Source organism: Petromyzon marinus (genome assembly GCF_048934315.1).
Source record: "Petromyzon marinus isolate PM22_M1 ecotype Great Lakes invasive population chromosome 84 unlocalized genomic scaffold, UKy_Petmar_22M1.pri1.0 chr84_unloc.4, whole genome shotgun sequence".
Classification (NCBI taxonomy): Eukaryota; Metazoa; Chordata; class Hyperoartia; order Petromyzontiformes; family Petromyzontidae; genus Petromyzon; species Petromyzon marinus.
The window spans coordinates 1,210,958-1,226,170 of NW_027422641.1; the positions used below are offsets into that span (position 1 = coordinate 1,210,958).

The 15,213-nt window shown below is 44.9% G+C and overlaps 1 protein-coding gene across 3 annotated transcripts in view; it reads right to left on the bottom strand.

The window, feature by feature from the left end:
* Nucleotides 1-2,322: 2,322 nt before the first annotated feature.
* The window catches only part of LOC142908486 (ribonuclease inhibitor-like), a 223,359-nt gene continuing 210,468 nt past the window's right edge, over nt 2,323-15,213 (bottom strand). For 2 of the 3 annotated variants that reach the window (XM_076059195.1, XM_076059196.1), the window contains 5 exons: nt 8,351-8,437; nt 6,282-6,365; nt 5,622-5,708; nt 3,742-3,825; nt 2,323-2,957 (listed from right to left, as the gene is read on the bottom strand). In XM_076059195.1, coding sequence (XP_075915310.1) covers nt 2,876-2,957; nt 3,742-3,825; nt 5,622-5,708; nt 6,282-6,365; nt 8,351-8,437 — 424 coding nt within the window. In that variant the 3' untranslated portion in view covers nt 2,323-2,875. Of the gene's footprint in view, nt 2,958-3,741; nt 3,826-5,621; nt 5,709-6,281; nt 6,366-8,350; nt 8,438-12,477; nt 12,796-15,213 lie in introns of those variants that run through there. The other variant, XM_076059197.1, reaches the window with a different exon arrangement.

A 15,213-nucleotide genomic window follows, 5' to 3' on the forward strand; every position in this document is an offset into this window, starting at 1 on the left:
GGGACTGCTTAATGTGCTGGGGAAAGTTATTCCAGTGGAGGTGTCCAGAGAGAAGGATTGGGCGTAGGGAGATGGAGGGACAGGGAAGATTGGGAACGGAGAGGACGAGAGGGCACATGGAAGGAGATGAGGGGCAAGATGAGGTAGGGCAAGGCCCTAGAAAGATTTGAAGATGAGCATCAGGCATTTTAAAAGGCAGCGGTAGTGAACGGGAAGCCAGTGAAGTTGAAGTAGGAGAGGCAAAATGTAAAAAAATAAATGGCAGATTGAAAATAACTTGTGCGGAAGAATTTTGTATTTGTGGAGGAGAGTGAGGGTTGATTCAGGGAGACCAAGACGACGAGAATAACAGTGGTCCAGACGGTTAAAGATCAGAAAATTAACTAGGAGTGGGATAATAGTGGGAGGGATTAGTGGTATAGTGGGCGTGGCAAGCTGTGAAATTGGCAGATCTTAATGGTAGTGGGCTGGGTTAGTGATGAAGTGGGTTGGGCTAAGTGAGGGAGTAGGCGGGCCTCGTTGGGGAGTGTGCGGGTCTCATGATGGAATGGGCATCCCTAGTGGTAGAGTGGGCGGTGCTAGTTGGGGGGGGGGGGGGCTCTCTGTATGATTCTCTGGACGTTTTCGTGAGTCTGTAGCTTTGAGTTGATATGAGTCTCTTTGTGAGTGTGTTTGTCGAAGCGAGACTGTGTGCCTTGTGTGAGTCTATGCATCCCTGTAAGTCTCTAGCTCAGTGTGAGTACATTTCTCTGTTTGTCTTTTTGTGTCTATATGAGTCTTTATATCTAAATGTGAGTCTGCGGATATCTCAGTTTATGGGTCTGTCTGAAACCGAGTGTTAGTGGAATGCATTTGACTGGTAGCTCTGTGATATCCACTTTTGTGGGCCGCTATCGAACACAAATGCTTGCACTGCACCGTGAGATATCCAAACATTATGTTATTAGTCTCGTGACACCATTAGTACGGTCGATGATAGCATTGCGCACAATATCAAAACTATTCAATAACATTGAAATATTTAAATGGCAACGCCGCATGAGTAACCAGGAGAGTCCTCTTGTGAGTTACACCGAGTTTGTATTCTCCAGCACGTAGTCCATGCGAGAAGTTAGAATGCTTGACAAGCAAGAGAAGCAAGTGGAGTCAGACAAATGGACATTTCCTAAACCTCCTGCATCAAAAGCTCAACGCGCTGACACTGGGAGCGGAGGAGTGGAGTCGCTGGGAGTCTCTTCTCTGTTCCCGTGTTTCATCATCACCATCTAAACCACGGCTACCCCCACACACAAGTACAACACAGATCTCCCATATACAGTACACACACACACACGAGGAAACATACACAGATTCCCCATGTAGCCTCCACAAGCTGTATGGGAAAGTCCAGTTAGTTAGCACCTATTCAGGCTGACATGGCACACGAGGGTGTGGTGTGGCCAGTGCCACGCTCGGCCACCTTTGTCTCCCCAGTGCTGATGTTTACACACTGCGATGGATACTCAGTTAAGGCTGAGTATATAAATATAAATCTACACTTAATAGCAGAATCTGAACATTTATACTGGAGTAATGCAATGAGTGCAGTAGAGACAGGACAAAAGTTACAACAACCAATACAATACAACACGATAAGAGTGCACAGTAAAGTAAAGGTGAACAAATCACTTAAAATATACAAATGAAACTAAACTCTTTTTTTTATCTTACCAGGAAAGGCCCAGAGCTATTATCTAATTTTTCAGAAGCAAGCCACTAATAATAGCTCGAGGAAGTGGATTATCACGTGAAAATTTATAGCAGCAAATACATGTAAACGGATGTTTCTAAATATGGAGAGAAAAACTGGAGAACCCAGAGGAAAAAAAAAACAAGTGACCACGGAGAGAACATGCAGACTCCAACTATACAGCAGGTGTCAGGGTCGAAATCCAACCCCTGAACTCTTGCATACCAGGCGAGGAAGATGACATCACACCACCATGGCGTTACTTAAACAAATACCTAAAAGTATGCAAGTTCAAATTGCATCAGTTCCCAAGCTTGGGAAAGGCAGTAAAACAACAGCAATAAACATTCCCAGACCACATCCAGACAATGACAGTCTGCCAATAAATGTATACATTAAAATTGAATTATTGATACGTTGTTAAGCATTTCGAGGCTGAAGTGCTGTTATTTGGTATACAGATGTGTATAATCAAAGATAAGAAATATCAAGTGTATTTGTTTAGCCAGGTTTTTAACCTGGATAGTTTCAATTGCAAGTGTGATCCGAGGCACCAAAATCGAAAACTAATCAATTAGAGCAATGAAAGAGAATTCAGAGTAAAACAACTTTATAACAATCGTTAGTACATTTCTTATATCTGAAGTCGGCTTGGAAGATTATTTTTAGACCGATCATAGCGCAACTGAAAGTTAAAATGCATGAATATAAAAAAGATAGAGGGTGAATATTGAAGTCATACATAAATAGACGAGGATATCTGCATGAGTGTGATACACACCCCTATGTACGCACATTCATGACAAACATTCCTACTCAGTGAAACAATGGTGAGCTGCCAGACCATTTAAAAGCCACCGACACCCCTTCCACATGCCACCAACATCGCTTCCCTATACCACATATTCATAAATCCACTTACACATTATTACACATTATTGGAATCACCACACTCATCAGCATCTTGGAGTCGCGTTCACCCTTGGCTCCATGTGGAGCTCACAGAGAAAGCTCCCAGCTCATTGTCGTCTCAGAGTCAGGGTCGACGATCGGAGCGGTGGAGGTAAAATGAGCCGGGCTGCTGTTCAAGTCGTGCGTGGACCAGCTCCATCTGCTGCAGGGCCAGCACGGCCTCTCAGCTTATATCTAAATATCCAGGCCTCCTCGGTGAGTCCATCTGTTCCTCAACTCCTGCTTCCCTTCCTCACTGAAGCGATTGCCATCCACCCTGCAGCACAGAGAGAGGTTCACGCTGACGCGGGTTCACACAAAGACCCACGCAGCCCCCACAACAACCATGCTGGATGAAGGTCTCCCCATGCCATGAGAGCTGCTTCACCATACTTTACCACGCGGGTCAGTGCAGGCCTGTGATGGCAAGGACTGCAGATCTAGGATCGTAGTGAAGTACAACGGTGGATTGTGCTGCACACTGCAGTCTGTTGTCTGCAACTTAGCTCTGCTGCCTATAACTCCTGTGGTCATGTGCGGTGGTCACCCGTCTCAGCACTCCAGGCTAAAGCCTGCTTATCTTGCAGATTTAAGATCAGGCGCATTTCCAGTCGTTTGGTCATGTTCATTGGTCTGATAATGAATATTGTGATTTATTTGGAGGAGCGGGGTCAGCCAGGTGGGGTGTTGGCTGTTGTGCTGTTCGGTTCTGTGTTGTGTTGCATTGTGTTTCTAAGTTTGCTATTTTTTTTCATTCTTACCTGATGATGGTTGCTTGTGTTGCAATCGGAACGTCTATTCTATTATTATTTGATTTTATTTTTTACATGACTTTACCGAAAGAACCAAAGAGAATATTAAATGCACTGGAATACACTCCACTACTCTCCACTTCTGGCAATGGCTCTCATAGCACACAAACATGCTGTGAAGGTCCATTTCCAAAACGTTGCCTTTTCCATATTTTCTCCTGCTAAGGCCACAGTGTTACTGACGAATCTAAGTTGTTTTGTTTGTAGCAACAATCAGAGCGCGTATGAGACACAAGCTGCATAACTTACCCGAGCTTCCTCAATGCTTTGTTGGTGATCATGATGTCATGGAGAGCTGGGATCGATTTGTCCGTCAGTGAGCACTCTATCAGACTACAGGGAGAGAAGAGGCACTGAGTGGGGTGAAACTGGAAAATAAAAGTGTACACACTCACAAGAAATGGAGAGAAGCTCAACACCTTTTAGTACAATAAGGGTGGAAATCTCGTAGAATCAGCTAAACAGAGGGAGTAATCATTTCGGACCCAGGAACGCAATCCTATTTGTCTATTAATTGTTTAATGTGGCTTTGTCCAACACGGCATTTTACAGGAACATAACCCACCGCATTTGGCGAGGTCTGCAATATTTTGTATTAAAAATCGCGTTTGTCCATGCAAGGCCACTAGATACAGGCAGAGGAGCCAGAATATAAATCTGAATATTTATTTATATTTGAGAATCTGAAAAACTAAAAAGCTCTTTTTCACAGATGTCCACGTAACCCATCACGAGGCAAAGGCTAGTTTAAACTGTATATTGGGTAAGGATCAAATAATGTTCAAATGTATCGGGTTGGCGAATAAGAGCCATTGGTGATTTATGGCTTTAATAAGAGTCAGGTTGTGGTGTTATTAATGTAAACGTATGGGTGGGCAATTAATGTCAAGATTGCAGCCGTTCATTATATAAAATTCTTAATTGTAATCTATGACATTAAATACAGATGATCATTGATTATATCAAGAGCGTGCCTATCTGGGTTCCAACATCCGATGAAACCGGTAAAACCGCTCCAAAGGCTGAACCAGTCCGGCGATCGGCACAAAGTGCGTGACAAAACAAGCAGCTATGCTTTATTTCAGTGTCAAACAATATATACAGTTCATTACACACTACATACAACAACTTAAACAATGAAAATACTGCACGTATATAAATGTTTCATGACTAATAACTAGTCATAGAGTGGAATTCGGCATTCACCAGAGCACCGGTCTGAAGGCTGCATCAGTCCAACTATTGACAAACACAAGTTGTTGTTGTCAAACACAAGTTGTTTAACAAGAGCATAGTACACACATCACCCCATGCAGAGTCTTTGATATTGGAGTGGTGAGTGCGGTTAGTAAATGTTGTGGCCAAAACGTCGTGATAATTTTATAATGTTTTATTTTTATTATTTTATTATTTCCATTCTACGTGACTTTACCGAAAGAACCAAGAAGAGTAAATAGTCACTTTTTACAGTAGGATATTCATTTTGTCTTTGTATATTTACTTTTAGCGATTTTTAGATCGCAAACTATTTAATAACATGAAATATATATACAGAACACCTAAAAATATAATCGTATTTTTAGCTCTTTCGGTAAAGTCACGTTGAAGGGAAACAATAAATAATAAAATATATAAAGCAATAAAATATATTGTTTTATATATATTTTATTATTTTATTGTTTCCCTTCAACGTGACTTTACTGAAAGAGCTAAAAATATGAATTACTGCAGTCACGAAAGCTTTAAATCAAAATATAATCGTATTTAAGAATATGCAAAAATAAGCTATTTTAAATAATTATGCGATTATCTGGTTGTGTTTGAAAATCTGGCTGCCGGATAATCGATGATCTAATATATTAACATAATATAATTTAAAACAATATCATTGGTTAGAGTTGGTTATGTGACAATTGTAATTGTATTGTTATTTAATAGTGGTTAACAGTGCTGTAATAAGTGTGGCTAATAACTTAATTGATAAGTGCATAAAAAATTAAGTTATAATCGACGTTAAAATACAACATTATTATGCTATACTGAATATCTTGGTGTTTTGTGTCTGTATATGTGTATATATTTGTTTAGGTGTACTTATATAAGTGTGTGTGCATCAGGACATTACTCACGCTAACGTCTCCAACCTCCCTTCTCTCTCCAACATACCGTCTGCTAAAAGTCGGAGGCCGCTGTCTCCGATCTCGTTGCGACGCAGCCTAAACCCGGGTGGACGGGAGAAGGGACAGCGCTGACTCACTGAGCCCACGGGAACCGCGGAGTGAAACACGCGGTGAGTGAGGGACACTCACAATGGCGGTGCACGTGATCACAGCACACACGTTCACGAGCAAAGCTGCTCATTGTTTAATGCTTCTGTTAGACATTTTATATATAATAGGTGGCATTCACAAATATCAGTTTACTCACGATCATCCATTCAATTATACTGCACTGTACCTTTATAATATGAAGTGTTTGTGTTTATATAAACACAAAGTTACAAGAGAGGATCACACACAAGTGAAGTACATTTTCATCGAGAACACAGGAAGATGTTTTCAATTAATGTATCTGCTAACAATGTTGTGAATATGAATATTGCTTTAACCTATGTGTTAAACTAAACAAATGTGTTAAGATTACAGTAAACATTTTTTAAAGTGGACTCGATTAAGCAGGACAGCAAGATTAAATGTGTTCACATTCAAATGTTTACTTCACAACGCGTTGCACCAATAATTAGCAGTTAGTGCACAGAGCACAAGTGAGAAACGAACAGCAGAGCTTACCTGAGAATCTTCAAACCTGTGTTGGCCTTGAGGATGACACTGAGAGAGGAACCCGACTTGTCCGTCAGTGAACAAAGATACAGACTGCAGGAAGAGAAGAGGTGGTTAGTCGGGGCAGAGGGGATAGGTGGAGGGTCGGGGCACAGAGTGGGGGATGGTGAGGGATGGTGAGAGGTGGTGGTGGTTGATGGGATAGTGGTTGAGGGTCGTGTTTGTGGAGACTGCACAAATTAACCTCGTGTCAACTTTAATAGGAGCTTGCAAATAGCAACTGCTGTTTAGATTTTTGGGTTGAATGTGATGTGTGTGTGAATGTCTACTATGTGTGCATTTGTGTAAGTCCATCTCTATGCGTGTTTGGTACATGTGTATCTTAGTGCATGCATATTTGTGTGCATGCACGTGGGAAGTAGTGGTGCAGTGGTTAGCACAGTGAGCCACAAACATGGCTCGATTGCCGCTTACGGCTAACTTCATTGATGAATATCTAAAACGGCCGCGGACCTCACATAGGTCGACTCAGCCATAAATTAGTACCTGGTGTAGTAAGTAAACATCAGTTGGCTGAGTGTGGTGCTGGCCTCCCACCCCTCATGTGCCGTTCTGGTCTTCATTAGGTGTTCCCGAACAGTATAGACCAAAAGTCTGCTAAAAGTTATCTGTAGAATCTCTGTGTATGTATATATAGATCAAATAATCATGATTTATCTTCGATATTGCATCATTCTGTAAGCGGTCACATATGAAAGCGTTTCATTTAACATCTCATCACAATGTAATTAAAGGAAACCCCCAGTGACAACTGTCTGGCACAAGGTAACTTAGCACCTGGCCTGCATATCGGCATTTCCACTACAACTGTTCCAGTAGCCTCTCATTCCTAATTTCCTCAGAACATCCTCCCATTTCCGCATCAAAAAATATATACAGTACATTATACACTACATACAATAACTTAAACAATGAAAATACTGCACTTATATACATTTTCATGACTAACAACTACAGTAATAGAAAGAGTAAATATACAGCTTGATCCGGCGAAAATTGCGTGCAGTTCGGCGTTCGCCAGAGCACCGGTCTGAAGGCTGCATCAGTCCGGCGATTGTCAAACACAAACACAAGTTGTTGTTGTCAACCACAAGTTGTTGTTGTCAAACACAAGTAGTTGTTGTCAAACACAAGCTGGCGTTGTCAAAAACATGTTGTTGTCAAACACATGTTGTTGTTGTCAAACACAAGTTGTCAAACACAAGTTGTCAAACACAAGTCGATGTCTAACACAAGTTGTTGTCAAACACAAGTTGTTGTCAAACACAAGTTGTCAAACACAAGTCGATGTCTAACACAAGTTGCTGAACAAGAGCGTTGTACGCACATCACCCCATGCAGAGTCTTCGATATTGGAGTGCTGAGTGCGGTACAGTAAATAGTCACTATTTACAGCAAGATATTTATTTTGTCTTTGTATATTTAGTTAAGCGATTTTTATATCGTAAACTATTTGAAACAGTCAATATATATGCAGAACACCTAAAAACATAATCTTATTCAAGAATGTGCAAAAACAAGCTATTTTAAATAATGATGTGATCATCTGGTGTTTTTTGAAAATCCAGTACCCCTCCCCTCCGATGCTGCTGGATAATCGATGATCTACTGTATTAACACAATATATTTGAAAAATATCATTGGTTATAGTAGGTAATGTGACAATGGTAATTGTATTGTTATTCTTTGGGTCTTTCGGTAAAGTCACGTAGATAGAAAAATAATCAAATATTATTTTCTATCTACATGACTTTACCGAAAGACCTAAAGAGTATGAATTCCTGCAGTCACGAAAGCTTTAAGTCAATATGTAATTGTATTGTTATTTAAGTGGTTAACAGTGTTGTAATAAGTGTGGCTAATAACTTAATTGATGAGTGCATATAAAATAAGTTATAATCGACGTTTAAATACATTATTATGGTATAGTGAGTATATTTGTGTTTTGTGTCCGTATATGTGTATATATTTGTTTAGGTGTACCTATATGAGTGTGTGTGCATCAGGAAATTACTCACACTAACGTCTCCAACCTCCCTTCTCTCCCCAACATCCCGTCGGCTAAAAGTCGGAGTCCGCTGTCTCTGATCTCGTTCTCACTCAGCCTAAACCCGGGTGGACGGGAGAAGGGACAGCGCTGACTCACTGAGCCCACGGGAACCGCGGAGCCAAACACGCGGTGAGTGAGGGACACCCACAATGGTGGTGAACATGACCAGAGCACACACGTTCATGAGCAAAGCTGCTCATTGTTCAATGCTTCTGTGTTAGACATTTTATATATCATAGGTGGCATTCACAAAAAGGAGTTTACTCACAATCATCCATTCATTCATACTGCACTGTACCTTTATAATCTGAAACGTGTTTGTGTTCATAAGGGTGTTGTTTTGCAAGACCTCATCTTACAAAAAAGACAAAGATCCCCCGTGTAGCCTTAACAGACTGTAGGGGCAAGTGCTGTTAGCGAGCACCTATGAAGGCCGGAACGGCACGCGAGGGGTGTGGTGGGTGGTGTTGTATACGGCCATTTTTCCACAATTAAAATCAATAATAATATTTGCCGATATTTTAAAAATAGTAACTGAAATAAATAAATAAACACCGCTACGACAAGGACCAGCAAACAGCAACGGGAGATCGTAAAAAGGTCGTTTAAATAAATACATAATAAACTCCGGGGCAAAGAGAGGTTAGCGACTATCTGCAAAATCTCCAGATTGCCAAAGGACAATTTACAAACAAACCTGTTTGATGTAACACAGCCGCCCGGGGTCACCAAGAGGGGAGGGGGGCAATCACGCGCGCGACCGCGGTGAGACAGCGGACGGGGAGGGCATCTGTTTTTTTCTCTCTCTCGCAAGAGACGCGGAGAGAGGAGAGGGAATTTCACATTTAAGCTCCGCAAAGGACAGCGAGACAGCGTTCGGAAGAAGACATCAAGCCAGCTCCGAGGCATGGCCTCGAGACATTAGCAATGGGTGCTGTGTCCCGCAGAGAAGAGGGGCGAGGGGATGTTAGGTGCTGAGTTCGGCATGGGCAGACAGAGTATCGCTGAAAGTTATTATACATTCATCCTGATGTTTTGAGTCGCTTGCAGAATCGAGGATTGCGATAAGCTGTATCGTACTAAGCTATCAGAGTTGTGTAAGAGGTGTGCAAATACAATTTTCAAGTTTTGAGAGTGAGCGACAATAGCACACTCGACAGTTCAACAAGACAACAGCTCGGCAAGCGCCAGAAGAGGGTGGCGAGCGGCAGGCTCCAAGGGGGCCCCGCGATCAACCGAGGATGCGAGGCTGGCAGAGTAGCGATGTGCCACCGAGTGTGAGTTCAGAGCTGAAAGAAGTATCGCTAAAAGACTTTCATTCTACATTGAGTGCCAGCGGCCAGCAGCCAAGCGTGTGCTGACTTGGCTCATCCAGCATTGGAAAGAGCCTGACCAGCCGCCCATGAGCAAAAGAGTCAGCGAACCAGCAAAGAGTGCGTTCGAGCATCTCCACAGAGAGCACGTGCGGCGCAGCTACTACATCAGTGGAAAGAGACCGTATCTGCCAGCACGAGCAGCCAAGCCGACGCCCCGAGCAAGAGAACAAAGCAGTTCGTATAACCCTCCCCCTACACTCTCACCCTCACGACGCATCACCCTGCGTCTGTTTCACGAAGACACACAACACGCATATCGGGACAATCAAGAAGAGTGACATTCCAAGGTGCTGATCGTGAAGAACATTGCTGCCTATTGAGTTACGTGGATACGGTCATTTAGAAGTATCTCAGTCGTTCGTTTTCTTTTAATGGCATAATCTTGCCGATGAATCCATTGACGCATACTTTTGCCTTTGAGAATAATAATTGTTTTGACTGCCTTTTCGCATGAATATCGTCGGATGAACTCCTAAGGACTTTCTATTCGTATTTTCCATATGCTCGTGGTACCCAGAGGAAGCAATCAATTGTTCCGTTACCCAATTAACAACGTGATTATTGAGGGTTGAAGAGATGGATCAATGAAATGAACATTGCCTGTAGTACTATGCTGACAATTTCAAGTACAAAAATTTCCATATTAGAGTGTTAAGGTTTTTGTGTAGAATAGCGTGCCTGCATGTTTTAACGACTCTCCCTATCACCAATTAAGCTCGCGTTACGCAGTGGAATTAATGATATGTGCAGTTGTCAAAGTGAAACAACGCAATCGTTGATGTTTACTGTGTTGATGCTGTGTTGAAAATTCCGAGCTTGAGAGTTCGCATATCCTTAAGTTAAAGTTTTGTTTAGAATAAAATTGATTAACGCAGAAGTGGTTGCGTGTGTCCTTCCTGATTTCGTGCGTAATAATCTTATTTATAAGAACTGTATTCTGCGTTGAGATCTCAATTTGGAGACCTGACATAAACACACTAATACACTCAGAAAAATGTTAAAACGAGAATAATTTATTATACCGATCGATAATACGAAGTTAAACAAGGAAGCCGAGCTGACTCTGGCATGCTCACAGCACCTGCATAACTTCATACGAAGAATTGTATTATTCCGATTGATAATCCGACCCTCGTCAGCGAGGCGGGGCCTAATCATAATAACGGATTGCATTAGCATAATCACACACACGAGCATTAATGAATATGATTATATCTCGAATTAGCATAATTTATGCGCATAATTGCATCACCTAACATAATTGCGGATAATTACGTAAATTCCAAATTTCATTTAATTTTTATTATTTTCATCAAAATTTTCACAACCAACATATACAACAGTGACATACACCACGCCCGACCGCCTTTGTCTCCTTAGTGGCAATGTTTACACACCGCACCAGGTCCTCATTTGAGGCTGAGTCGACCTAGAGGGAGGCCCAGGTCCAGTTCAGATAATCGTCACCGGTGTTGGTCGTGAGCGGGAATCGAACCCGGGACGCCGGGTTCATAGCGTAGCGTAGCGCTAATCACGACACTACTGCTCCTCGTCTACACACCTACATACACATACAGTAACGAAAGTAAATAACGCACATACATGCGTATATTCACTAATTTGTCCATGGCGCACTCATATCACTGGATGAATTGCGCCTCATGAATGTGAATCCTTATTATATGAAGATTCCTTGCATTAATTTTCACGTAAAAAATACTGTCACATTAAAACTGCAGACTCAAACAGGGGTGTGTAAAGTGTGTACATGTGAGTGAGTGTGTGTATATTCATATATGAGAGTGTGTATATTAGTGTACATGTGTAGTGGAGTAGGAAGGTGCATAGTGGAAACAGCGTGATTACATAACACAGACAGTACGGGTTATGTTGGGTCAGCTTGTAGCGAAGACAAATACAGTGCAGGTTATATTAGGGCAATTAAGCTGGGTGAGCCAAGGACGGCTGTGATTGGCTGGAGCTGTTGCCAAGGCTAGAGTCGCGCCTAAAGGTCTGGAGGAGAAGCAGGTGCGAACGACGAGGAGCGTGGTTGGGACGCGGACTAATTAATTGGGGAGTAATGAGAGCGGGGATAAATTGGGGGGTCGGCAATTGGAGCGAGGTTGTTAAAGTTGGAGAGCTTGGAGTGAACAGTGGGGAATTGAAGTTGGAGTCAACAGCAGGGAATTGAAGTGTGGAGAGCTTGGAGACAGAGTTGGAGAGACAGAGTTTGAGAGACAGAGTTGGAGACGGAGCTTGGAAACAGCATAGCGATAGCGGAGCTGAAGAAGAGAAGCAGCCAGCAGTGGAGAGAGCGTAGCGATGGCGGAGCTGAAGAAGAGAAGCAGCCAGCAGTGGAGAGAGCATAGCGATAGCGAAGCTGAACAGAGACGAAGCAGTTAGCAGTGGAGAGAGCATAGTGATGGTGATAGCGGTGAACAGAGACGAAGCAATTAGCAGTGGAGTGAGCATAGTGACGGTGATAGCGGAGAGCGGAGACGAAGAAGTTAGCGGCAGAGTAAGCGAAGTAATCATGGGGAGTGGAGAGACAAAGGTGGCGAGCGAGTCGAGTTAAGCACGGTGAGCGAGCCGTGACGACATGGATACTGTAAAATATTGAGGACATGCTGAAAGTTGTAAATAAAGCGGTGTTCGAAGAAAGACAAAAGTTGTCCGAGTGAAATCGAACACTACATTGGGTGTCAGAGTGACTACGAACCATGCCGAGATGTCAAGGAAGGCGGCCAAGAAGAAGAACGTGCCGGTGGACTCATCCGACGACAGCAACGACGAGGACGTGCTGCCCGTGTCCTGCCAAGTGGCCGATACTCCTCCGGAGGGCCTGGTTGAACGAGAGTCTAGAGAATGAGACAGCGGTTCGAGCGAGGCCGAGACCCCCGCACCGTCGGGTGATTGGAGAGTCCTCATGGCCCAGTGGGAGGCCAGGATGGCGACATTGACGGAGGCGTTTAACCGCTTTGTGACATCGGACCAGGTGCAACCGATGGTGTCAAGTCGACTAGCAGATGTTGCCGCGGGGTCGGAGCGATTGGAGAAATCCGACGACGATGAAGCTCCACCGTTGGGAACAGCACGGCGACTTCATGTGCAGCGGTTCGAGGCCAAAGTTGGGGATTGGACGGCATTTACAAGACGGTTCCGAGCGGCTTATCAATCTCTGGAGTGGACTGAGGGTGCCGCCCTGCGGGCACTGCCGACGGCCCTCGATGATGATACCTTGGCGACATTTAATGGATTCCCTGCCACCGTCAGGTCAACACTGGACGGGGCATTCGCGGCAATGAGCAAGGTGTACGAGCCGCGGTCAGTCGCCAAACGTAGATTCCAGCAAAGGAAGCGGGAGGGCACGGAATCCCCTCTTGCATTCCGCAGCACGCTGTTGGCCCTCGCTCAAGTAGCATACCTGGCGATGGACCAGGAGGCCCTGGATTCCTTGCTGCAGGAGAAGCTTTTGCAGTTGGCCAAGGAGCTACGAGTCGTCCTTTCGCTTCCTGACAGCAACAACGACGATGACATGTCTCTACAGATCGCCAGGAACATCAAAGTCAACCTGGACCTCCGCGATGAGCCAGCGGTGGTGGGTGCGCAGCTGCTGTTGCTGAGCGCTGCCGCGTCCGAGAGCGCGGTGGCGGTGGGCGAGGCACCGCCGATTGCAGCGGCGGCCGGGGTGCCACCCGCGGGCATGCTGCGTCGCCCCGCGGTGTATGGATGTACTACGAGTGCGGACGGAGAGGACATGTTGCCCGCGACTGCTGGTGGCGCAGGGGCGGCCTTCCAAGGGCGCCGACCAGCTACAACCGAGGATTCTCCCAGGACCGAGGATTCCGGGTGAGTCGCGATACATTCAATACACGGCCGCTCTTTCCACATCACCAATCTGCGTCATCTCACCCATTCACATCTCATTCGTATGTTGCGCACGGTCAGGACGTGTGGGGCGCGTTGGTGCATCGTGTTTTGGGAGCTGCGCCGGGGTCGTCGGATGTGATGGCACTTATTCAAGGGGTGATGGTCAGAGTTATTGTTGACACGGGGGCTTCTGCGACCCTTATCTCGTTACAAACTTTTTGCTTATTGCCAACTTTGCCCCAGGCCCTAGAACCGGTTGATGGGCCGTGCATAGTAGCAAATGGTGGCAGTCTCGGTATTATGGGTTGTATGGTCGCGACGAATCAAATTGGCGAAGTGAGCGTTACGGGGAATATTTTGGTTTCCAAGGCCTTGGCGGTACCGTGTTTGTTGGGAACGGATTATTTGCAAAGGATGCCACTTAGAATTTCTATAGAGAAAGGGGTGTTTGGAATTGCCATCGGGAAAATGTCTAAAATTTTTGGGAACGTCTTTTAAGCTTGCGGTTGCGAATGCCGTGGTGCAGGCCGTGGTGAGCCGCACCGTTCGCGTTCCGCCTGGCACGCAGATGCTTGTGCCGCTGCGCTTTAAAAAACAGTTGCCTTTCGGCGAGCAACAGGAGGGTATATTGCTGACGCCCTCAAATGCTGTATCACGGATGCCCACTTTGGTAGGGGCTTTGACTATTGTACCGGCAAATTGCGACCCTTTAATACAAATTGTAAACGTGGGACACGAATCGGTCGTCATTCTGGAGGGTACAACGTTGGCGCATGCAACGGCAGCGCCGGGTCCGGAAGGGGAGGCGTGTTTGGCAACGGGACAGAGTGAGATGTTGCCGGGTGATGGAGATGATCCGGACTGGTTGCGAGATCTATATATGCAAAACCCTGAACTAACGCCTGTGCAGCGGTCGCGTCTCCATGGGTTTCCCTTTGAATTCAAAGATGTGTTCAGCGTGATTACATGATAACACAGACACTACGGGTTATGTTGGGTCAGCCTGTAGCGAAGGCAAATACAGTGCAGGTTATATTAGGGCAATTAAGCTGGGTGAACCAAGGACGGCTGTGATTGGCTGGAGCTGTTGCCAAGGCTAGAGTGGCACCTAAAGGTCTGGAGGAGAAACAGGTTCGAACGATGCGGAGCGTCGTTGGGACATGGACTAATTAATTGGGGAGTAATGAGAGCGGGGATAAATTGGGGGGTCGGCAATTGGAGCAAGGTTGTTGAAGTTGGAGAGCTTGGAGTGAACAGCGGGGAATTGAAGTGTGGAGAGCTTGGAGACAGAGAGTTGGAGAGACAGAGTTTGGGAGACAGAGTTGGAGACAGAGCTTGGAAACAGCGTAGCGATAGCGGAGCTGAAGAAGAGAAGCAGCCAGCAGTGGAGAGAGCGTAGCGATAGCAGAGCTGAAGAAGAGAAGCAGCCAGCAGTGGAGAGAGCGTAGCGATAGCGAAGCTGAACAGAGACGAAGCAGTTAGCAGTGGAGAGAGCATAGTGACGGTGATATAGGAGAGCAGAGATGAAGAAGTTAGCGGCTGAGTAAGCGAAGTAATCGTGGGGGAGTGGAGAGACAAAGGTGGC